We start from the raw sequence: 22,338 nt of genomic DNA, 5'->3' as shown, positions 1-22,338 counted from the left end.
AAGGCTGGCAGGAATGAGACTTGTTCTTGGGATAGCTCTGGAGTCAGGAAAATTCCTCTGAAGCCAGCATTGTGGTAGGTGTTTGCTCAGCCAGATTCCACATGAAACTGTCCTTCCTCTGCCCACAGGTGCTGCGGGATATGTGCAAGCAGGGCTATCGAGATGCACTGCATTTCCTGAAGAAGAATGGTAAGGCACTAGCTATTTGCAGGGTGCACTGACTTGCCTGTTCTGTGCCACGCTTGGTGCCTTGGCTTTGAGAGTAGTTGATGGTGCATATGAAAGGAGGAAGGGAAGAGCTGAACTGTGCCTAAGATACTAGGGTATGGAATTCTCATTAGTAAGTCTACTTCAGCCCTTTAGGGAGGAGAGGTGGAGGGGTGACCTTTGCAGTTACCGACACAGTTACTGGGTAGCAGTGCCATTTGGACGTCCTGCAGATGCCCTGCAGCTCCCCGTGTGCAGCTGGGTCTGAGTGGTGCTGCCCTCAGAGCCCCAGTGCCGGACACTTGGGCGCTGCTCTCCTGCAGCGCTGGGTGTGCTCTTGCTGCCACCTCGTGTCCATGGACAGTGATGCGGACCGGGATAAGTGGGATTGCACTGCAGGAAGGAAATCTTGCCTACAAGATGGGTGACTGGCAGATCATAGCAACAAAACAGCACCCTGCAGAACGTAAAGGGGAGAAATGTGAGAGCTTGTAATGAGGAAGGAGAGAATGAACTTAAGCCTGCATGTTTTATCTGCTTGTGGTGAGCATTACAAGAGATGTAAGATGAAGAGGCTGGGTATGACCTCAGCCTGAGGGGAGTTAGGGTGAAGCAAGGACTAACACTCTAAAAGGCCAGGCAGGGCAGCTGGTTTCTGTCATCCTTACAGTATAACTTCTCTTCTCAGGTCTCCTGAATCGTCCAAGTCCTGCCCGTCCTCTCCTTGCCATAGAAGCACCTCCAGGAGAGAAGAAAGAGGAAGAAACTGAAGCTGAGGACCAACTAGAGGACAGCACTGCTCTTGCTGTTGTTGAAGAGCACATCTTCGAACACTTGCCTCCCAGACTGAACCAAGGTATGATTCAAAGGGAGAGATCACAGGTAATCTTCCCATGCTGCCTGGTCTGTCTCAGAAGATTACTGGGATGTGTGGTTATTGTGTATGGCTGGGATTGAAATGACACCTCCTGCAGGTTAGATGTATTGGGGGTCTCAGATAAAGTCGGAGCTCACACTGTGGAGGCTGGACTGGGAGAGCTTGATTCATTTGACAGTGCTCTGCAGGGTAAGGAGGGGAGGGGGTCTTGATGCTCACTCCTTTAGAGTCTGATTAAAGGTGAAAGCTGCTGGTTTTGGCTGTGCGCAGGAATTGCTAACCTGAGCAAGACTTCCTAAGAAGTGGGAGGTAGCTGCCTCAGGCTGAGTAACTTCTGAGGTATGATGAGAAAAGAGAGTCCCACTGGGGATATTCAACCATGTTTTCTTCTGCCTTCAGCTCTCCTGGAGGCCTGTGCTGAAAGAAGAAATTTCTTGACTGGCCTCAGCAACATGCTGCCTGTGCGTGTGGCCACAGCCATGATGGTCCCCTACATGCTGCCTCTGGAGTCTGCAGTTTCCTTCACTGTCAGGTAAGCCTTGGGTTGGTCCCTCAGTGGTGCTCTTCCCAGCGCAGACAAATATTTGATGTAGCTGTAGTGTTTGAATGGACAGAGAGTGGGATTCTCTCTTAATTCTGCACTGCGGGTTTTCCTGGGGAAGGAGCTCCTGACAATTACCAGACATGAATAAAAAAACCAAACAAACCAAGCCCCACAAAACCAGAAAAACCAAGAACCCAAAACTTCTCTTATCTTCCTATGTCGTTTAGTTACAGCCACTGCTTCCAGCTTGAAGGAAGATTACTGTGTGCTAGAACTTGCCCCAGGAAATGGTGATAAATTTTTGAGCCTTAAGAGAGACTTGAAGATGTCACTGGTGTTCTTTTCATTGTATTCCCTTGCATGGCCCAGCTAATGATTGTCTCCTGTGTCTGTACAGGTTGCTGGAATGGCTCCCAGATATCCCTGAGGATATAAGATGGATGAGGGAGCAGATGACAGAAATCTGCAACTATCTTGTGAAGAAAGCCAAGAAGAAACTGGGCAGCCATCTTTCAGCCAGGTATGGCTGCTTTTCTTCACAGCAGTGTTCTGTAGGAGCCCTTCATTTCCCCTTACACCTTTGAATTCTAGAGACTCTAGTCTCTACAGCAGAGCAAATAAGGCACAAATTGACCGGAAGGATTTACCTCTTGCACTGAAATGCAAATTTGGTTCATTGTTTCTTGGCTTCCTCAGCTGTTGGATAGACTCAGCACGTGGTTCCCTTCCTTTGCCCTATTATAGGGCAGACCCTGTAATGGAGCTGTCACTATAGCAGTAGGTTAGAAGTCTGATTAAAACAGTATGCCAGCTTATTTCATGCTCCATATAGAAGACAGAGGTGTTTGTGGCATTTTCTGGCCCAGGATCCCCTGAAAGTGCTTTCCAAGAAGTACTTGTGTTCAAATGACCTCCTCTACCTGAATATCTCAGCCTGGTTTTTGGGGAGGGAATATGGTGGCCAGGGAACACAAGAGAGTTTCCAAATGAGACTTGAGTTGTCTGGGCCTGTGTGTGTGCCTGTGCTTCTGACTGAACTCCTGCAATAGCCCCTGGCTTGAAGCTGTGGCAAGACTGCTGTCTGGATGAGAATAGGAAACTCTCACAGTAGTAGTCAGGGGGTCGCAGCTGTGATTTGATTCTAGTACAGAGGTGTGATTCTTACCCAAAAGAGTTCATGGTCTGAATAACTGAGAGATGTGAGGGAGAAAAATGGGCACACTGAGACTTCTCACTAAAGTCATGTAGTCAATTTAGTACAAAACAAGACTGTGGTACTGCAGCTCTAGTCTGGTGACCTGCTCAAGTCTTCCCATGTACTGAGTCTTTGCATGTATTTTCAGGCTTTACTACCACCTCGAGCTCGGAGGGCCCCAGAAGCTGCCAATTTCTCCCCCGCCACCTTGTGGTGAAGCACTGCCCACGTGGATGAGAAGCAACCGCTCGGTTTCTGATGTCATGATGAAGTGGGAGGAGTACCAGCGCCAGCTCATGCTGGGCTTGCTCTGCATCAACGTGGACATGCAAGCCTCCCTCTTCCCTCGGGAAGGGTTTCAGTTAAAGCTTCCACCTCTAGGCTGTGCAAAAGAGTGCCTGCCACTCTTCTGAGCCTGCTGCTGTCGGGGGATGAGGGTGGGTGGGAAGGGGAATGGACATAGGGTGGGACCAGTCTCATCCCTCAGCAGCAGGCTGCTCTGTGCTCCTGAATATGCTGCAAAGGGGATTTCCCCGGGATGGAGACTGGTGGAATTGACTGTAGCCATTTATTGCCCACTAGGCCAAGCAAGGGACCTTTGTGTTCACACACACAGGCTGATTCCTTGCTCTAGACTTGTGGTGAGGCATGGCCATTGCCTGTGGCCAGGCTGATGCTGACCCAGCTGGGCTCTCCCAAGTAGTGCACTTTGAATTGCCACTGGTTTTTTACCGCCAAATAACCAGGATGTAGATGACGCTCTCAAGTTCATTCAGCTTTTACCTCCCCTGGTTTTTCAGAGCATGTGTCTTGATTCCTCTCCTTAAATCATTTGTCAACCCTTAGATCTTTGTGCTACTGAAAGATGAGGTAGCCTCTTGCCAAACCAATTTTTCTCATGGGTTTCAAATCTCCTCTTGACTTTCTTCTTTGCTGAAACCATGTCCTTTCTTCTCTCCCTTAATTGTGTCCACACTGGAAGCTGGAGCTGGTCCTGCAGCAGACTACACTGGAACTGCAGAAGTGTAGAAAATTTATGTATTTCCCCTAATTCATGTTGTCTTGGTCTCTCCCTTCTTGACTGGGATCCTCAGGGAACTGCTGTAACTTGAACTCTGAGTGTTAAGTGATTGAGCTTATTTAAAGAAATAATTTTGACAGATTTTTTTTCCAGGGAAACATGCTGAATTTGAGGTCCTATTCCTGACTCTGAATGGAATTGGTGTGGGGTTGCCCTGAAAAAAGCTCAGCCAGGCTATCTCGGGATCATCTTAGCAGCTGAAGCAATATGAAGTGCATGTAGGAAGATGAGAATGGTGCAGGGAATGTTATTTTTCAGAGGTTTGTGGTGGAGTGTCACAGCAAGTGCTGGGGAAGTAGCTGTCTCTGACAGGGGTCAGTTGGGCTTTGCTCCTTAAGGGGCTGTAAAATTGAGGCAAATTCCAAGTGGGTGATACAGAATGGATCTCCTGCCAAACTGAGGCTTCTGTCTCTCTTTTGGTCAGAAAGTTTGGTTGTTGAGGCTTTGGAGTGAGAAGGATTTAGGCATGGAGCTACATAAGCATCACAGCTTGCCTGTCTCATGTTGTTGCTCACAGGTCCCGCTCTGCAGATAGTGGGAGCATGAGAAGTGAAGATTGTTGATGCACATGCAGCCACTTGGAACTGGCTCCTTTTTGTCTTGCTCCTTGAAAGACCAGAGCTAGTGGGTCTGTAGCAGAGCAAGGAGGCACTGCCTTCTCAGCAGTGATCTGGCTGTGGCTTGTGTGAGAAGTATGAATTCCCTGTTCTTCACAGGGTGAAACATGGCTTCCTGTGGGGATTGCATGGATTTTAGCTTAGGTCTTCACGCTCTGACAAACCCAGCTCCTGGTACCTTTTTCTGCTTCTTGTCTTGCTGCTTGAGGCGTCTTCTACCTCTCCTAGCACAAAGAGTGTGCAATGGCCAAAGCAAACATATGCTGTCTTTGCTGGGGAGCAGGACAGGGTATCTGAAGCTGATTATGTAGCCTGTACATGGCATAGTGATTTTTAATAGACTCTGTTTTGCGCCTTAGATTTAGAAAGGGAAAATAAACCCAGAAGTTGTGCTAATAACTGGAAAAAGCAGTAAATCTTCTTGAGCAATGTGGGTGATGGGGTGGGTGCTGTTTCCTACAAGCACAGTTGTGCACTAGGCATGGGTTTGGTGTTTGTGTGGAGACTGATAAGCATCAGGACTTTCCTGCAGTGGCTGTGCCAAGCTGGGAGGCAATGGAGTGGGTCTCTGCCCAGGGGATGCCAGTGCAAGAATGAACTTGTGACTTAGATTGTCACCCCACTGCCCTTACTGGATGTAACTTAGATCTATGTAACACAAGGGCCTGTGTATCTTACAAAGCAGGCCTGCACTTATGCAGTCAGATTTAGTCTTAAGCTTTGCATAATTAAGTCAGGAAACAGGGAAGTCACTACAGGAAGAGAAAAATGGGAGGATTCTGAAATCAGTATAGAACATTCAGTTACAAAACAAGTCAATCTTGTGATGGTTTAAAGCCCACAGAAAAAAAATGATAGATGCTAGTGGAAGTGAACCAGCAACAAGCTACTGTCACTTAGTGGGGGCAGGATGAATTTGATGAAAATTGGAACTGAGAAAAAGTGTTCATTTTGTAGTTTGGTATGGGATTTCTTTTCTTCCACTGTTTTGGACTACCTTTCTGGGGGACTGGTACATGCACAGCTACTTAGATTCCTAAATGCATATCTCCTGTGCACACAGAGCAATTGGCAAGAACATAGAGATATTTAGTGGCAAGAAATAAAGGCATTTTATCCAGAAGCAAAACATTTGAGAGAGGCAAAACTGCATAAGGAAAATCTTGTGTTTAGAAGCTGCTGCCCTTTTGACTCTGCCTTTTTTTTTTTTTTTTTTTTTTTTTTTTTTTTTTTTTTGAGTTAATATATGGGTGGAGAAAAATGATGCAAGTATTTTTTTATCCCTTTTTCCTGGACTGGTAAAACCACTGAGTGATTATGTAAACCACTAAACTATGAAACAAAATGCTCTTGGCAATAAAGTGTGCTAAGAAGTTGCAGCTTGGCACCCTTATCCCTTGCCTTTTGCATCAGAACTGACTGGTGTGTTGCCGACTGGACTGATGCCGTTGTCTTCCAGTGGATCCAGAAGGGCTGGGGATTCTGGTTCATGCATTTCAAGAGACCAACAACTGTGCCTGGTAAAAGGCCCGAGTTTTGTTTTGTGTTTCACCTCATCTATAGTTTAATTTCTTATATTAACTTCTCAATGAGAAACTTTTTGTACACTTCAAACTATAACCACAAATCAAAGCCTGGCTTTAAAAATAAAGATCTAACTCTTCACAAGGAAATTCCTGGTTTTCCTATGCTAATTTGCAGGGTGTGAATAGTTACTGGGAAAGCACCACTCTGTATTAACTCTTTGCCTGTTTTTATTCCCCAAGTTTTACAATGGCTATTGTGTGATAGCTTGTTGGCTTTATAGATCTGAGCTCTGATAAAGGAACTGCAGATCTGTCAAAAATACCTCAAAGTAGCCTCATTTTCCTTTTGAAAAGTTTAACCCATTTGCTTGAAATTCTTGCTGCTCATCACAGATTGCAAAGAATGAAGGAATTAGGGAAGATCACCTTTCCCACTGATGTAGAAAAAGGGCTGTGTCAGCTTGTGAGTGGCTTTTTGTTATGCAGTGCTGCCTTGTCTAGTTGAGACCCCACTCTTTTTGAAATCTCTGGAAACCTTGTGATTGGCTTTGGATTGGATATGGAAGGGTTTATAGTGATAGTGCTCACTGGAACTGTTCAGCCCCTTGTTCTGTGTGTACATCATGGCATGCAAAGCTACCTTCTGGACAGCCACTGCTGTCCACTGGGCCCCCACTTGCCAAGTCCGTAGGAGCAAGGTCACCTGTGGCTGTCAGTCCCTTCTCCAAAATGTGTGGCTGGGCAGCCCAGCAGGGGCCTGTCTGCTCTCCAGTGTATGGTGAGTGAGACAAAAATTCCTGTTCCTGGACAAAAATTCATCTTGTATCCATGTCCAACAGTCCTTACAGCATTTGCTGGATTCCTGCACTCCAGGAGTCCCAACCCTTGCCATTTCCACTGTTTCACATAAAGGGTCCGTGCATTCAGGAATCTACTTTTTTTTTTCTACTTCCTGTGTTATTATTTGCTGCTTGTAACAAGGCTAATGGTGACCTTATGCATCTAACCAGCCCCTAACCTGTACAACACTGTAGAGTTGTTTTGTGTACAACAGTCCGTGCCTATGGCATGCTCTGTAACCCACAATTAGTGTGTAGTGTAATTGGTTTGGTTTGCTGCCTGCCCTACTGCTAATTGTTGCAAGCTGATTTTCAAGGGCTAGGAGAAAATACTGACCACTATTTATAGGACCTAGGAATTGTTTTCTCATGGCTTCTTGGATGGCTGTGTACCTGCAACACTCAGACCAGAGGATAAAAGAGAATCTGCTGTCTGCTGGGGTGTTGCTAGTACTTTTATATTCCCCAGTGGTTTTATTAATTTATAAAAATTATCAAATAATTCACTACTTCCTTGGAGAAAAGAGCTTTCACTTTCACCAAAGTGGTTGTGGGAGAAATACCTGAAACTCTGTGTGTGTTTATTCCTTTGGGGGGGGGTCCATTTCTACTAAATATATGCTGGTTGGGGTGGCTAGCAGGGCTGCCAAAGTCAGAGGGCCTTGCCAACAGTTTTCTCAAGCTTTGATCTTGTCTTCTCCTTAACTCAGTGAGAGAATGGACCAGCTCACCTGGCTGCCATGTCAGCCAGCTTGTTTGTGCCAAACACATGCTGTGCCTCCTGTCCTCCTGGTGTCTGCCTTTCTGAGTGCAGCAGGACTCCCCTCTCCTCTCCCTCCTTCCCCTTGCCTGCTGCTGGGACATTGCTCCTTTTCCAACCTGCAGGCAGCTCCACTAGGACAGCACCTAACTGCATCCATCTCACTCTGTGGATCCACATCAGCTCACCTTCACAGGGAGGATGAAACTCTAGTTACAAACAGAAGACTTGGAAATATAACTTTGAAATAAATACCTCTCACTTCTGGGGTTTTCTCTTGTTCTTGAAAACAGCATCCAAAGCAGCTCTTTGAGCTTTGTGTGTCCTGGGACTCCACTGCTGCCACTGAGTTTTAGAAGACCCTTAAGCACACAACATAGGCGGAGGTCCTGTGGAAATTACTGGTGTCAGAGCAGCAACTAGACCAGCAATAGCATACAGAAGTTATGTATTTACATAGCAATGTCACTAAGTAGTGTTCACAGTCACTTTAAAAGTTCAGTATTAAATTGTTGATGCTTTTTTTTTTCCCCTCCTGTTTCTATTTTCTAATGTTTTGCTGAAGAAAATGTAACTATTTATTTTGGCAGAAATATATCTTCTAATAAAAACTTTCTCAGTATATTTACCTGGCTCTGGTAGGCTGCTTCTTTTGCCGTTTAAAGGTTTATTAAATATTTTTTGGATGTGCTGTATGATGCAGGTTTGTTTTGCTAGGCCTAAGCCCATTCAAGTTCCTCTCAGGGTCAACATTTATCAGTACACAATTGAAGGGGCATTGATCTGGAGGTGGAAAATGGGTGCATTTTGGTCCAGGTCGGATTTACTCAAGCCTAAATACCTTAAGTGCTGTTAGCCTCTGTTTATTGGAGCTTTGTGGCACACACGGGTTTCCAGGAGGAATTAAGCACCCTCTTGAGAAATAGCAGGTGTTTATCACTTGTGGAAGGGTTAGTAAAAAGTCATTCACAAATTTAAAACTCCTCCATTACAGGATCACCTCTTGAGGAAACTGACCCCTCTTTCTAGAGAGTCCTTGCTGGTGAAATAGACGGTACTGGCTCTTGTGTGTCTGCCTGTTAGGACAGATACCGAGGTTACTGCCCCGGTTACACTCCAGCCGGAGCGCACGGAAACCACCGGCCCTTGGGCTGGGGGAATGCCGGGGCTTTTCTTTGCCAGCCCAGGGATGTGGGCAGGGCCGCCCTGGAGCCGCGGCTGGAATGGCCCGGAGCAGGGCCGGGAGCCTCACACAGGCTGCGGCTTGGAGCTGCGCGGGTCTGGCGGGCGCCACAGGGCTCGGGCTCCTCTTTGTCCAGGCTTTTGACAGCCGGAAACTTTAGGAAGAGACTTCGTTATGTGCTGTCACGTGACGGGGACAAGTGCTGTAATTAGCATTCTAGGCTGCAGCTGGTAAAGCAAACAGCTTTCTTAACCTCTAATGACTGCAAAACAACAAAACCCCCGGCCCGGTGCCGTTAATCAGTGAAATGAATCCTTTTTCTATAAAGCCGCCCGGGCGCTGCCTGCGGCTCTGCCGGGGGAGTGGCTGTGAGCGGGGCTGGGTGCGCGCCTCTCCTGCCCCTCAGGGGTGCTAGTGCTGGGGGTAGAGCTGCTTCTCCCGAGGGGCCCGGCTCCCGCTGCCGCCCGCCCGGCGGGCCCGGCCCGGCCCGGCCCTGCCGCCCGCGGCCCCACTCATTTCCGGCCGAGGCCGCCCCGGCGCCAGCGGCGGCTCCGCTCCCGCCAGGGCGGCCGCAGGTGCCGCTCGCTCCCGCCCCGCCGGGCCAGGTAAGCGCCGTGAGGGGAGTCCGGGGCGGCAGCGGTGGCAGCGGGGTGAGGGTGCGGTGCTCCGGGGCCGATCCCCTCCCCGGGGCAGCTGCCGGCTCCCGCCGCCGAGGTGTCGGGGAGCGGCTGCCCCAGTGAAGGGCCCCCGCGGCTGTGGGGAGAGGCCAGCGGAGGGCTGGGGGCCCTGCGTGCTGTGGGCTCCTCGCCGGGCCGCAGCCACACACCTGGCCCGTCCCCAGCTGTCGGAGATCCTTCGCTGGTGACAGGGATGTGGAGCATCCGCGCTCCTGTGCGATGCTGTCTCCTCTCGCACACAGCGCTCCTGAGGCGTAGCTGCGGCCGCGCCACGGGATGGGGAGCACTGCCCTGGGGGGGTCCGGGACAGGGAGCTGCTGCCTCTTTCGCCTTTTCTCCCCTGTCTCTGTGAAGTCTGCAGGCTCCTTTGATATGCGGTCATGGAACTTTGGTCTTTCTTGTTGAACCTGAGTAGAGACCTTGTTATTTTCTCTCTTCCTTTTTCCTTTGTTTAGGGAATATTCTTTCTTGTCGTGGTCTCGGTGCAGATGACACTGCACCATATCAAGATGCCTCAGGTTCCTACAGCAGCTGTGTTGGTGCTGCTTCTCCTTCTCTAGAGGGAAAAAAATACCAGAGCTTTCCCTCTCCCAAGACTGCGGCCTCTTTCTCTTTAATATCTCTCACTCACGGGATGCACTTCGGTGAACTTGTGTGTTGAACCTAAGTCCTTCCTGTAGGACTTCCTGAAAACAGCTGAGGGGAAAAGAGGTCAGCCTCACACACAGGGAGATGGCTGTGCTCAGGAATATCCTGAGGAGGCAGGATAATCCAAACACAGCTTGCTTGTTTAGTCGTGACCTGTTGAGTTCTTGCTTATTCTGATGGTTGCTCTGCATCAAAGGGGGCTCAGAAAATCTTAATTTCTAGCTTTGCCTTTATGCAGGCTCAGGGGCCATTGTATCTTATTTTTCATGTTCTAGGGTAACATTTATTTCTGAGAATCACCTAACTAGCTATATATAGATAAAAAAAATATATATATACACTTATATCTCCTGAGGGCTATGGAAATTGCTTTTCTTGATCAAGAAGATAATTGCTTCAGGTGGTCTAGAGGAGGTTCTGAAAAGCTGCAGTGAGCTGGGGTGGAAGAATCCTCTCTTTTCCAGGACACCGTGTTCCACAGAGAGTGATGTGAAGCCTGAGATAAAATTTTGGAATCCTTCATAAGATGGTATAAAATGTCTTTGAAGCTACCTTGCTGGGCAAAAAATATTCTCATTCCCTGGAGCATCATTCTTCTCTTGGCTTCCTGCGGCAAGCTATAGTGGGGAGTGTGAAGTATCCATTTGGAAAGTCTGCTTGGTTGTTTTGTTACCATCAGACAGGAAAATTTCTCCCCCACACCCCAGTTTGATGTATCTGATGAATCTACAGCCTCCAGTTTACTGACCTGAAGATGGTGCTGCAAAGGAGGGCTCCACATGGGGCTGTCTTTAGCAGCACACAGACAGTGCTGGGGAACTGCTGTTCCTCGTGACTTTGCCAGGCAGCCTCAGAAAATGAACTATTGGGATGAGGACAATTGACAGCAACAGAAATCACATGGGCTCAGCTCCATGCACAATGCTCTTCATGGTCAGAGAGCTTTAAGGAAATTGATCCCTACATGCGGCAAATGAGGTTTGGTTTCCATAATGCAGCTACTCACTCTCTAAATCTTTTTTGATTTCATAAGGCTGCTCTGGGGACTGAATTCTCCCTGCTCTCCTCCCCTGCTTGCAGGAGCTCATCTTGGATTTAAGTACAGTGACAAGAAACTTCAGCTGTAGTAAATGTGTCATCTTCCACTGAGTGGAGCAGCATCTCCTTCCTTCCTGCCAGGTGCCTTGGCTTGCTTGTGGCTTTGTGTGAAGTCTGAGGTGGAAATACTTGGTTTACTCTGCAGGTCTGAATCTCTTGTGGTTGTTGTTCTCCTAGCAGAACAGCAGAATTGCAACAATGAGTAAGAGCTTCTGTCCCTTGTCACTGTGTATCCTTAGAGGTACCCATAGCCCAGCAGCTTGAAAGGGAGGTACTGATTGACCCTCTTAATATTTTCCTAGCAGTGTTCTCCTCATCCTGCACCCCAAGCCTTTAATTTCTTGCCTGAGGCTGAGGAGAATTTCCCTCCACATGGCCTTAATGCATATTTTGCTAAACAAACCTGACCTCTGCAGCTGTGCAAGGAGCACCAGGGTGGATCTACTTAGTATCTACTAAGTATTCCCATGGGCTTTTGCTGTGGCAAGGAGTACCATGTGCTCCTCTCCAGCCATAGGATCAAAAGGTTTTCCAACCCTAAGCTTTTAAATAACCGCCAGCCACACATTTAAAAAACCCCAAACCACAAAATTACATAATTTCTTGTTTTTCTTTTAAATAATGTTCTTAATTTGCTTTTTCCTGCTGATTTCTGATTCTCTTGGAGATTTCTGCATGTCTGTATAAGCTGCCAGGAATGCTTGAATCTCAGTATTTCACCTGACTGCAGGACCTAAGTGCCTCAAAAGGAATAACAAGTATTGTGAGCTTTGGGAGAAAACACCCAAAGTAGAGGTGTGTTGTGGTACTGTGGACTTTAAAATGAAGGCTGGAGCCATTCTGGGCTTTCCTGTGCTCAGTTCAGGATTGGAGTAACATGGCTGGGAAACCCTGTTGACTTCTTAACCAAATGTTTTTCTCTTAACCTTGTGTGACAGAGCACTAGAGCAGAAACAAATACAGTCTTGTGCTCTCAGAGACTATGGCTTTAATCTAATCATGGGTTTGTTTTGGAGGAAATGAGATATGGTGCAACACTTTGGAAGGGTACAGTGTTCTTCTATGCTTGGCATAACTGGAGGAAAATCTGTCAAGTAAAAAGAGTGAGAGCAAGGAGGCTTGTAACATCCCTGCTTTCTATCCAGTGAAGTGTGTAATTGCGGTTAATTTAGCAGAGACCACATCTGAAGGAGCAGCTCTTGCCTCTGCTTCTGTGCCTTCAATCTCTGCTGGTATGAGACTTTGTATCACTGTTCTGCACCAGTTGCTGCCCCGTGTATGTGGAAGGGACTGCCTGGTTCAGAAGGGTGTCTGAGCTTTACACATACCTGAAAGCCCTGCAGGAAAGGCTTGTGTTGTTCTGGGGATGGCAGGAGAGCTCTGAAGATGTGCCTGGGAGCTGTGAACCTCCTGAGATTTGCTGTGGTGATCCAGCACTGTATGGGCTTGGGGCTGGCTTGAGCTTGTGCTGTTGGTACAATCCTGGCAGATGTGAAGGTGTCCTTGCTCACAGCAGGTGATGTATTATGGGCTGAGCAACCTGTGTGTCTGGAGAGATGAGACCATGAATAAGGGGAAAGCTCTGAAGACCTACCCTACAGCTTTGTGAAAGAATAAGCTTTTAGTACATGTGCTGGATGAAAGTAAAGCAGTGTAGTGAAGGCTTGAAAAAAGCCTAATTATTGTAACTGTGCAATAAAGGTAACATATCTACCTGTTTATTGCTTCCTACTTCAAGCTCTTCCAATGAATACCATGCAGGATATCTGCAGTCCTTTGGAGGAATAGCTGTGTGCTGTTAAAAATAAAATTGTGGAATGCCTAAATATGTCATTTAGGCTATGGAAAGCAAACCTTTTGGGAAAAATTAAGCTATATTTCGGTATAGCTAGGTGAGTCAAGCCTCTGGAAAAGGAGACAGCAAACTTGCAGGTTAGCTATAAACCCTTGGCTGAGCATGGTGGGAGCTGGGCAGAGGTTCAAGTGCAGGGAGGCAGATTTAACACATCCTACAGCAACTTGGTGGCTCTCACTGTTACAGTAACTAAATTCCTCTCCATTTTGTTCAGCATAGCATCTGTGAGCAAGAGTAATGCTTTTATCTGCCTCAGTTTCTTCTCCCCTCTAGAAAATGAAGATGAGGAAACCAAGCTCATCTCCAGCTGGGAACTGAAGCTGTAGGTGACTGATAGGTTGACAGCATGACAGATGTTGAAGTTTTATCTCCAGACAAGACTTCTGCCTCCCTGTAAAACACTGCTTTGTCTCCTGGCAAGGGCTAGTGGGGCTATATTGTGTCTAGGGGAGGCGAGCTGTGTGCCTGTGCCAGAACCTGAGCTGAAAGTGGGACGAGAAATGTACATATTGCTGAGCCTTTTTTTTTCCCCACAGCCCTAGTTTGTGGGCCAAATGCCCATTTTTTGTGGGGTGGGACAGGCAGGCCAGCAGAGCCATCCTGCTCTGGAGTGAATTGCTGCAGCCTGAAGCTCCTGGCCCCTGCCCAGCTCCTCTCCTCGGCAGGTGCTGAGCTACTGAGCTTTGCCCAAGAAGAAAGACAAGCGTCATCATTGCTTAGATAAGATAAAGCACGACCAAAACCTTGTTACTATTGGCAGGTGTGGCTAGATGCTGGCTGGAATTTGTGCAGCTCAGAGGAATAGCCAGGCTCTTCAGCCGTGGGGAGGGTGGCAAAGCCTCTTTAAAACGCGGAGACTTGATGGTGGAGCCCAACAGGGAAGGTGAGTGCAAGGGCCTGAGGAGCGTGAGTGAAGGAACAGCCACCCAGTAACCCTGTGGGCAGACACATACATCTGCTGTGTCCTTGTGTCCTGTGCAGGCTCTGGTGTGGATGTTGCTCCGTGGCAACTCCATCAGCTTGGTGCCCTCCGAGCAGGGCTGTGTGGCTGATCTGGTGTCCAGCACAGCTGAGAACCTCTCAGTTCAGAGCAGTGTCTCTCTCTTCTCCTTTGGTTTCTGAAGTTCTGAGATATCTGTTGTCCTGAACTGTGTCCTTCTGTCTGAGATCATGGGAACTAGGAAAAAAATTCGGGTATCCTGAAGGGAGAAAGGACATGTGGGCACCCCCACAAGTGTCCATGTTTCTTCTGTTGCACACTTTGCTCCTGTGCTTGAGAGCTGCTTTCCTTCTTCCTTATCCTCTTTGCCTCTTTAAGGAGTTTGCAAGATGCCTGATCTACCTTTTCTTTCTCCCAGAAGTGTAGCCAGAGGGGTAAACCTCTGCTCCAGTAGAGGTGCTCAAACCCCTTTGATTTAATGGATTTCCTATGGCACAAAGAGTCTTTCGCTTCCTATGCAAATCGGGTTGCTCAGTCAAGCCGCTAAATGCAAATGGACCACTTGTAGCTGTTCCCTCTCGAAGAGTGGTGTGGGCTTCATGCAAAGCATGGAGATGAGCCCTCAGGAGCTGGGAGAGCAGAGCAATACACGGATTTGTGCCGGGGAAAGGTCAGTGTGGCTGTAGTTCACCTGTTCCCAGACCTGTGAGGTGGGATACCTGGCAGGATATTTCAGGATAAGCTGTCAGCATCAAATAAATGAGTGTTTATAGAAATGGATTAACACCTGCTGGTTATGGGTGTGGGGGCTTTGTTGGTTATTGTCTCCCCTCTCTCCTTACCAAGTCCCTGCTGCATCCCAGTGCAGAATCTGTGTGACTGCGATTTGGTGACTCAAGCCACTCTGACGCCTGGATCCCTTTCTTCCATTCAGGTTGGGCAAATAATGTTCAGTCTGTAATCATGCTTGAGAGCTCTTATGCTATTGCCCTAGATATGGGGAGCTGGAGTGATGCTGAGATTGGCTTAATCCAATTCGATCTGAAAATCCACTGCTCTGAACAATAAATGTTGTGTGTGGGGGGTGGTATTCAAGTGTCTTTACTAAATCAAAAACCTTTTAAGCATTGGTAGATGAAGCCTTTTCCTTTTCAGTGTGTACCACTAAATACACAGGATGTACAGTGTGGCTGAATTAGCATTACTATGGGAACCCCAACTTTTTGTATTTCCTGACCTTTATCCGTGTAACACTAAGGAATCATTAATGTGCCTCCAAAGTGTGGAGTGTTGGGACTTTTTTTGTTTGTTTTATAAGCTTTTTTGTTGTGGTCAGTACTAGGAGAACCTTTATAAAGAACCCCAGAGGGAGATTAGAGACAGGACAGGGTGCAAGGAAGCAGTTTGCTTCCTTTTTTGTGCTGTTCTAGCAGAATCCCAGCCAAGACCATGGGTCAGTGTCAAGCAAGACTTCTGCAGCAATGGTGAACAAAATGGTGAGTAAAGCCTCCTGCTTGGAGGCAGATACCTCACTTGGGATGGGTTTGTTGGTTTTATTGTTTTATTTGCCACAGCTGCACTGTTAGAGCCTGTCCCAGGTGATTTGGGGTCCTGAAGCTGAGGCAAAGCTGACCCTGTGCAGAATGGAAAGATGATTATGCCCTCTGCCAGCACAGAGACCTCCAAGATGGCTCAGGGGAGTTCTCTGGCCCTGTTAAACCTCTAGTAAAGACAGTTGTGATTGTCTATAGTAGGCTTCATGGCGATTTTTTAGTCTGGGTTTTGAAATAACCATCTTAAAATAATAGGGAAGGACCTGCCTTTGCCTTCTGCAGATCCCATTTGCTTGTTGCTGAGAGAATGGGGCTGTTTGGAGCTCCTCTCTTTGCAGATTGATGAGGTCTCTGCTGTTCAGACACCAGCTGGAGTCTTCTCAGTGGAAATTTGGTGGAAGAGGGGATTTTCTCCTCTGTAGAGGGTAGCCTTGCCTGCTCGTGATTTGTATGGCAAAACTTGTTTCCTGGGAAAAAGAGGCATTTGGGGTAGGGGTGAGAAAAGGGCACAAAACCTTACAAGGTGGTAAAGAGCCAGCCTGCCAGGGGCTCAGCCTTTTGAGGTTTTTTTCTTTCCTTTGTCACCTTTCCTGAGAAGACCTCAGGCTTAATGAGTAGGACCTGACACAGCTGAGAGCATCTTGGTGTTGCCTGGAGACTCTGGAGCTGCCACTGAGCGACAAATCCTCATCAGCATCTCCAGCTGGCAGGAGGCAGGGACGTCTTTGCCTCCTTTTGGGGATGCTGTGGGATAGGGTGGTGCTCTGGTCAGTGGCAGGATAGAGGATGGCATTTCTGGCTGCTTTAGTGAGACAGTCCTGGGATGTGCACCCACCCCTGGTGTGTAGTTTATGATGCTTTGGAAACATGCTTCTTGCCATGTCATTTTATGCTTTGCTTCTCTCTTTTCCTGAGTCCTCTGTGCTTCTCTTTATGAAACAGGTTGCCAGCCTTGTAAAACTGGAGTTAAACTTGAGGCAGGATTCACAGAGGTAGTTTCCAGCCTTTCCCTAGTGGAAGTTGGTTGGGGGCAAGGCAGCAAGCTAAGTACAAGCACAACTCGAGTTTCTCAGGGAAGGGAAGTTCAATGTGAGGTGAGGGATCATCTGCTTTCTTACCCCTTTTTCCCCTCTTGCCTAAGGCAGCTCAGAAACAAGCCCTTCTCCCTCACAGCTGTGTGCAAGGCAGGATTACAAGGAATTTACCTTGGAAGCTCAAAGGTAGGGTTTTTTTTTTGTGCTGCCTTCTGAGCTGAGGGCTACTAGGCTGTGTTGGAAAAGGGCTGAGATGCGTAGGGAGCAGTGCAGACCACACCTCCTGGCTTGGACCGGCTCTGATCCTCTATTTACAGTGGCGGTGTTCCTTCCCCGCTAGCTTTCTGCTGTGGAATATACTGCTGCTTCCAGGGAAGGGGAGCAACACTGTCCTGCTGCTCCAGGTATTGGGGGACACCTGCAGAGAGACAAAATGGGGGTGGAGGGGAGGGAAGAATGTCTCTCATTTGGGCAAAGTATTATTTTAGCAGGAAGTCTGGACGAGTTTGTGAGTTGCTGTGTCTCAGCAGAGTTTCTCCCTAGGAATTTTCTGTTCTGACTTCCTGCTTTTGCTTTAAAGCAGCAGAGTGGAGCTCTGAGTGCACTGAGTGCAGTGGCATTGTATATCACTGCAAAAACCAGTTATTATTCCCATGACTGAGGAAGGAAAAATTATTGGTTGGTTTTCAAGAGCTGGGGGTGCTTAATTAATTAATGCTTCAGTTTGGATTACTCAAGGTCTTTGCAAATGTTGCATTGAAGAAGCTTGCTCTCAGTTCTGATGTGGTTCTGCAAGATGCTTAACTGATTCTAGTGACTTACTAATTTGGGAAACTGCTGATTTGGAGTAATAGATGAATATTAGAATGTGCGAGATAGTTTTTAATGAGACCAGCTCAAGACATCCATTTTTTTTTTTTTTTTAAAAAAAAGCCACTAAGGTTTTTCTGCTGGATGCTTTCTGAAGACAGCTATAAATTTTTCTTTAGAAGTATTTGGCAGGAAATTTCCCACTATCTCTCATAAACATAGCTATTCCCCTATTCCCCTCCACCCTTTTTTGTAATCCCACATCATTGTTCCTGCTGTGGGCTTCTGACTCAGTGACAGCTTATGTCAAAGAGAGGAATATCCCCCCAAGCCTGCAGTGATTTTACTTTTCCTAGAACAGCTGTACATGCTGAACCAAAGCACCTCTCAAATGGCATCTGCTTCCATCTTTGCTTCAAATGCTGTTGCTTGCTTTGATTGTTCCTTGTGCTGAGCTGGGCCTGGTATGCCAGGAACAGGTGGCCCTTCATGTGTTATCCTGCTTTGTGGAGGAGAAGCTCAAGGCTTGTCTTCTCTAGTTTTTTGTCTTGTAGAAGTCTGAGGTTTTTTTGTATTTTGTTGTGATTGTCCCTTCTGAGTGAGAAAAGGAGAGGATATTTCTGATACCTTGTACTAGATCCTGGGATTCTTGTACATTCAGACTGATCCTTTCTTCTTTTGGGATGGGGAGTGGTGGTATTTGGGTTCAAGACTCTACCTGTGCTCCCCTCAATGGTCTGACAGCCAAGAGGTGTCTACTCAGGGCATGGACTTCACCCTTTTCCAGCACATAGGTTACACTGGTATTTCAAGAAAGGTGTTTTGCACAGCATAGCCAACAGCTCCTGAGCTCACAGGAAGGAGTGGATTTTTACCTTTATACTCACTCTTGGCAGGTAGATCAAGAGGTGAGAGGTAACCAAGTGTCACACACCTGTGCAAAGGGCAGTTTTCCTCTCTGAGAGGCAGAGAATGGGTTAACCATCTTCCTGGAAATTGGCTTCACCCACCTGCCTCAGCTCTGTTTGTTGTTTTAGCAACATTTGCAGAAAGGTCAAACTGTCCATGCATCCCTCCTGGGCAAAACCAATACAGCATCAGCCAGAGAGATACTTGCACAGGGAGCTGTGGTGCCCAAAAATCCTGTCCATACTCATTCCTACTCGTTAATGTTTACAAACCTTTTTTAGTTTTTTAAGTGCATCCTGCAAGTTCAGAACAGTGAAGTAAAGCTTTTCCTGCTGATCCCATCCCTAACATGTAGCCTAGAAAATATTGTGGGGTGAGATAGTGGTGCCCAGCTCTCAAAATATTGGAGGAGAACTTCTTGGGATGAGGAAAATACTGAATTTCTTGCATCTCCCCAGCAGTTGTATCCAGCCCTTTGGGTAAGGAGGTTTTAGGTGCTGCAGAGAACTTGCTGTCTTAGCTGGAGAAGAAATTGCTGGTTACCACATGTATTCAGTAAACAATGTGAATGTTTTACTAAAAAGAAGTTTTTTATTTGAAAGGAGAAAAGGATTGGGCAATCTGATGTTGTGGTTTGATATTTTATCTGTGCCTGTGCATGCTGGGGGAGCAATCTGAGGACAACATAAGCCTTTGAATTTTTGTTTGTGCGAGGCTGATTTCAAGACAAAGGATCTTGATCAACAAAGGTGAGGCTCTTGCGCACTTCTCTGAGCTCACACCTTGGTACTCCAGGTGAGATGGCATTGTCACAGGATCTTTGTACCGAGAGGGCAGTGAAGTGGCTGAAGAAAACTTGCAGCTGGCCAGGAGGGACTTGTGCTCAAGGTCAGTGGGTTGGCTGTTGGGAAATATAATGAAGAATGGCAAAACAAGATTGGGAATCACCTGGAGGAAGCCATGAACACTTTTTTTGCTCAGCATCCTGAGGCTGGATGGCAGAAAGTTCATCCTCCATGAAGCAACACCAGATGCTTTTCCCTCTTACAACAGGGGTGAAAAGTACTCAAAAGAAGCCTAGAGACGGTGACTGACTTAAACAGTGACTCTGCTGGGTGACTGTGCATACATAACAGCAGCCTGGGAGGGATCCTGCTGTGGTCAGACCAGGTGTGAGGCTGTCATGGAGAGATTCAGCTTCTTATGGGAAAGGAAAATCTTTGTTCTGGTATGATATAGGCTGCTAGAATCTGAGGACTCAAAGGAAGAACCGAGTGGATTTCTGTACCCATGATGGCCATGACAGTTGTGGGGAGAAGCCTGGCCTCTCGCTGTTGGAGTATGAAGTTCATTAGACTTTTTGCTGGTGAAAATGTAGCAAATGCTTTGCCTTTTGGTCGAAGATTCCATGCCCTTTGAGAGGGGTTTCTGCAGATGAGAGAGCAGCCTCTATTCATGCTGAGGAACAGCCAGGCTGAACCAGCTCTGTGTCTCTTGCAGCAGCTAATGGCAGATATCCTCATCTTCCCAGCATAAAAATGGGATGATCCACTCCTAGGACACTCTTTTTGCTATTTGTGGAAAAGAAAATTTGCACCAAAGCAGCTATTTTTTGTAATAGTCCTTTTGTAATAGACAGAGCAGAATAAAACAGCTACTTCTGCAGCTCATGAATGCTGGTGACATTCTCAGCATCTCATGTCAGTGAGATGACACACTTGAAGGATTTGTAGAAGAAGCTTCCTCCTGTTTGATTTGCAGATGCCATCACCAGCTTAATCTGAGGCTCCTGGATCCTTTTCTTAAAGGAGGCAAATTTTTCACCATCTTTGGCATTCGGGAATTGGCTACACAGGCAACTCCACAACCCCTAAATTCTAGCATTTGAAGCTTTGTGTATCCTTTAGAATATTTTATCCATTTATTAAACAAAAGGCTGTTTCTGTATAATTTTGCCTTTGACAAGAACACTGACAAAATGTGTCTGGTCCTCCACCAGCAGAGGACTGAGGTGTGCCTGCTTTCAGCCTGAATTTTTTGTCTGCAGAACACCAAGTGTGGTTGCATTCCTGAGGGCTGGGGCACGTACCTGATCACTGCTTGCAGGGTGTAAAAGAAGTCTTCTCAGCAACCTTTCTCCTGATGTGTCCCTGCTGAGCTGCAGCAGCTGAGGTCTTTTTTAGCTTGATGATACCTTAGATGTAAAAGGTGGCATGAGGCCAGCAGAAGGGTGCTGAATCCTGATTGTTGTCTCAGATACAACCTGCTCTGCATGCAAGTGCTCCTTTCTCTAAAGGGGCAGGAGGGAGTTGCTGCTCATGTTCCATTAAATTAACTGAGGATCTGCCCTGGATTTCCTGAAGAGCTTTAAGTGCCAGATTAAATTTGGATCTTGTTTTCCTTATGGGGCATTCCTACCTGCCTCAACAATCCCTGGAAAAGAGGAGTAGGAGAGAGCAGGGATCTCCTTAGCCTGGGCTCTCAGTGCTCAACTTTTACTTTGAATCAAAAATGACCTGGCGTATCTGATGTCAAGCACTGAGTCCTCTGTCTTCTATCTTCTTTTTCCCACATCTAGGCTGGCAAATAAAGTTTATTTGCCTCCTGCCTACCTGCCTGGTCTGTAGGTATCTCCTGCAGAGCACATATTCTGTTGTCAACATACTTGGTGTTAGGCACGATCTCTTTTCTGAACTCCAAGCAGCATCTACCTCCACCTTCACAGCACTGTTAGTGGTGTTCAGCTAATGCTGCAGTATATAAGATGAATCCTTATGTGATGTAATGCTCTGTTCTGTCTCTTTAAAGAAAAGTTTCAGGAAACCTGTAAGCCTTTATAAAGTAAAGAAATTCACTAAAATGACTTGTTTTTAAACTAGTTGTTATTTGTCATGCCTTATTGCAGGCATGCTCTTTATTTTCTGAGAAATCAGCTGTGTGCTAGTTACACTGACAGATCCAAGACCATTAGCTGTTTATGGAAAAAATGTGGTTTGGATTTTGTTTTTAATTGCTGAGAATTAACTCTTGGCCCAAATATTATTAGAGGAAAATCTGATGCTTTCTCTCTCCAGTCCTGAAGCAAAACAACCCAACAAAGCCAAAAGCCCAATTAGTAGGAGAGGTTCCAGTGCAAGCACTCTCCCTCACTCTTTGCTGTGCCAATGCTGTGCCAGCGTGAGAGAGCTGCAAAATGCCACTAGCTGGCAGTGCCAAAGCTGGGGAGCAGCACGAGGGTGTGATGGAGGATTTGTGGCAATTTCTGGGGTGAAGGATGTTGTTTTGGGATGCTGTAGATACCTGGGTTGCAGACTTCTTACGTTGATAGTTGTTGGCACGGTTGGTGGTTTCTGTTGTGCTGTTGAGTCGGGAAGCATGGGTGACTGCAGATTTAACAAGTTTATTTGTTCACCTCTTGAAATGGAAAAAGAAAACCATTACCACTCATATGTTGCTTGGTGATAAGAGCAATAGAGTCTGAATCAAACAACTTTCCCCATGGCAAGATTTTTTTAGCAAAGATCAAGAAGTTCATGATGGTAAATTCCTCTTTAATGAGCTTTGGTGAGGGAACTAGTGAATTGCAGCAGAGCACCTTTTTAAGTTGCTCTTCAGAATGATGAAGGCTCTTGAACCCATCAGTGTTTCTGGGATGTACCTTGGTGTCCTAACTGGCATATCCCATGGTGAAGTCATCCAAGATACGGCAGCACAGGTTAGCTCCGGGCTATCAGGCTGGGCTAATCCCCTGCTGAATAAACAACACGAAGGTTCCTGGATCTGTTCCTGTTTCCTTAAACAGATACAGTCAAGTGCAGGCAATTAAAAGAGAGAGAGTAAAGTGTAGCTCTAGATATGAATACCTGATTCCAGGCTTTCTGCCCAGGGTGTGTATGGGTTTCTTAGGTTTTTTTTTAAAGAAAAAACTTTGGCGAAACAATTGATGTTTTCCTCATTTTTCAGTGTATTTCTTTTCCTGCCATTC

At 46.8% G+C, this 22,338-nt stretch overlaps 2 protein-coding genes across 4 annotated transcripts in view; both read left to right on the top strand.

Moving 5' to 3' along the window:
- Positions 1-8,270, top strand: part of PNPLA2 (patatin like domain 2, triacylglycerol lipase) — a 33,402-nt gene extending 25,132 nt beyond the window's left edge. For both annotated transcript variants that reach the window (XM_088057238.1, XM_005522369.3), the window contains exons 5-9: positions 129-189; positions 896-1,063; positions 1,484-1,616; positions 2,026-2,148; positions 2,972-8,270. In XM_088057238.1, the coding sequence (XP_087913364.1) occupies positions 129-189; positions 896-1,063; positions 1,484-1,616; positions 2,026-2,148; positions 2,972-3,236 (750 nt within the window). In that variant the 3' untranslated portion in view covers positions 3,237-8,270. The remainder of the gene's footprint in view (positions 1-128; positions 190-895; positions 1,064-1,483; positions 1,617-2,025; positions 2,149-2,971) is intronic.
- Positions 8,271-9,341: 1,071 nt separating this feature from the next.
- CRACR2B (calcium release activated channel regulator 2B) overlaps positions 9,342-22,338 on the top strand; it is a 46,161-nt gene continuing 33,164 nt past the window's right edge. Inside the window, exon 1 of one of the 2 annotated variants that reach the window (XM_014251956.2) lies at positions 9,342-9,434. The gene's annotated coding sequence lies outside the window, so the exon portion shown is untranslated. Of the gene's footprint in view, positions 9,435-16,502; positions 17,039-22,338 lie in introns of those variants that run through there. The other variant, XM_005522368.3, reaches the window with a different exon arrangement.

This window comes from Pseudopodoces humilis, chromosome 7, assembly GCF_049639895.1.
Source record: "Pseudopodoces humilis isolate 2021_Gansu_Grassland_sample_001 chromosome 7, ASM4963989v1, whole genome shotgun sequence".
NCBI lineage: Eukaryota > Metazoa > Chordata > Aves > Passeriformes > Paridae > Pseudopodoces > Pseudopodoces humilis.
This window is presented reverse-complemented; position numbering and strand designations above follow the sequence as displayed.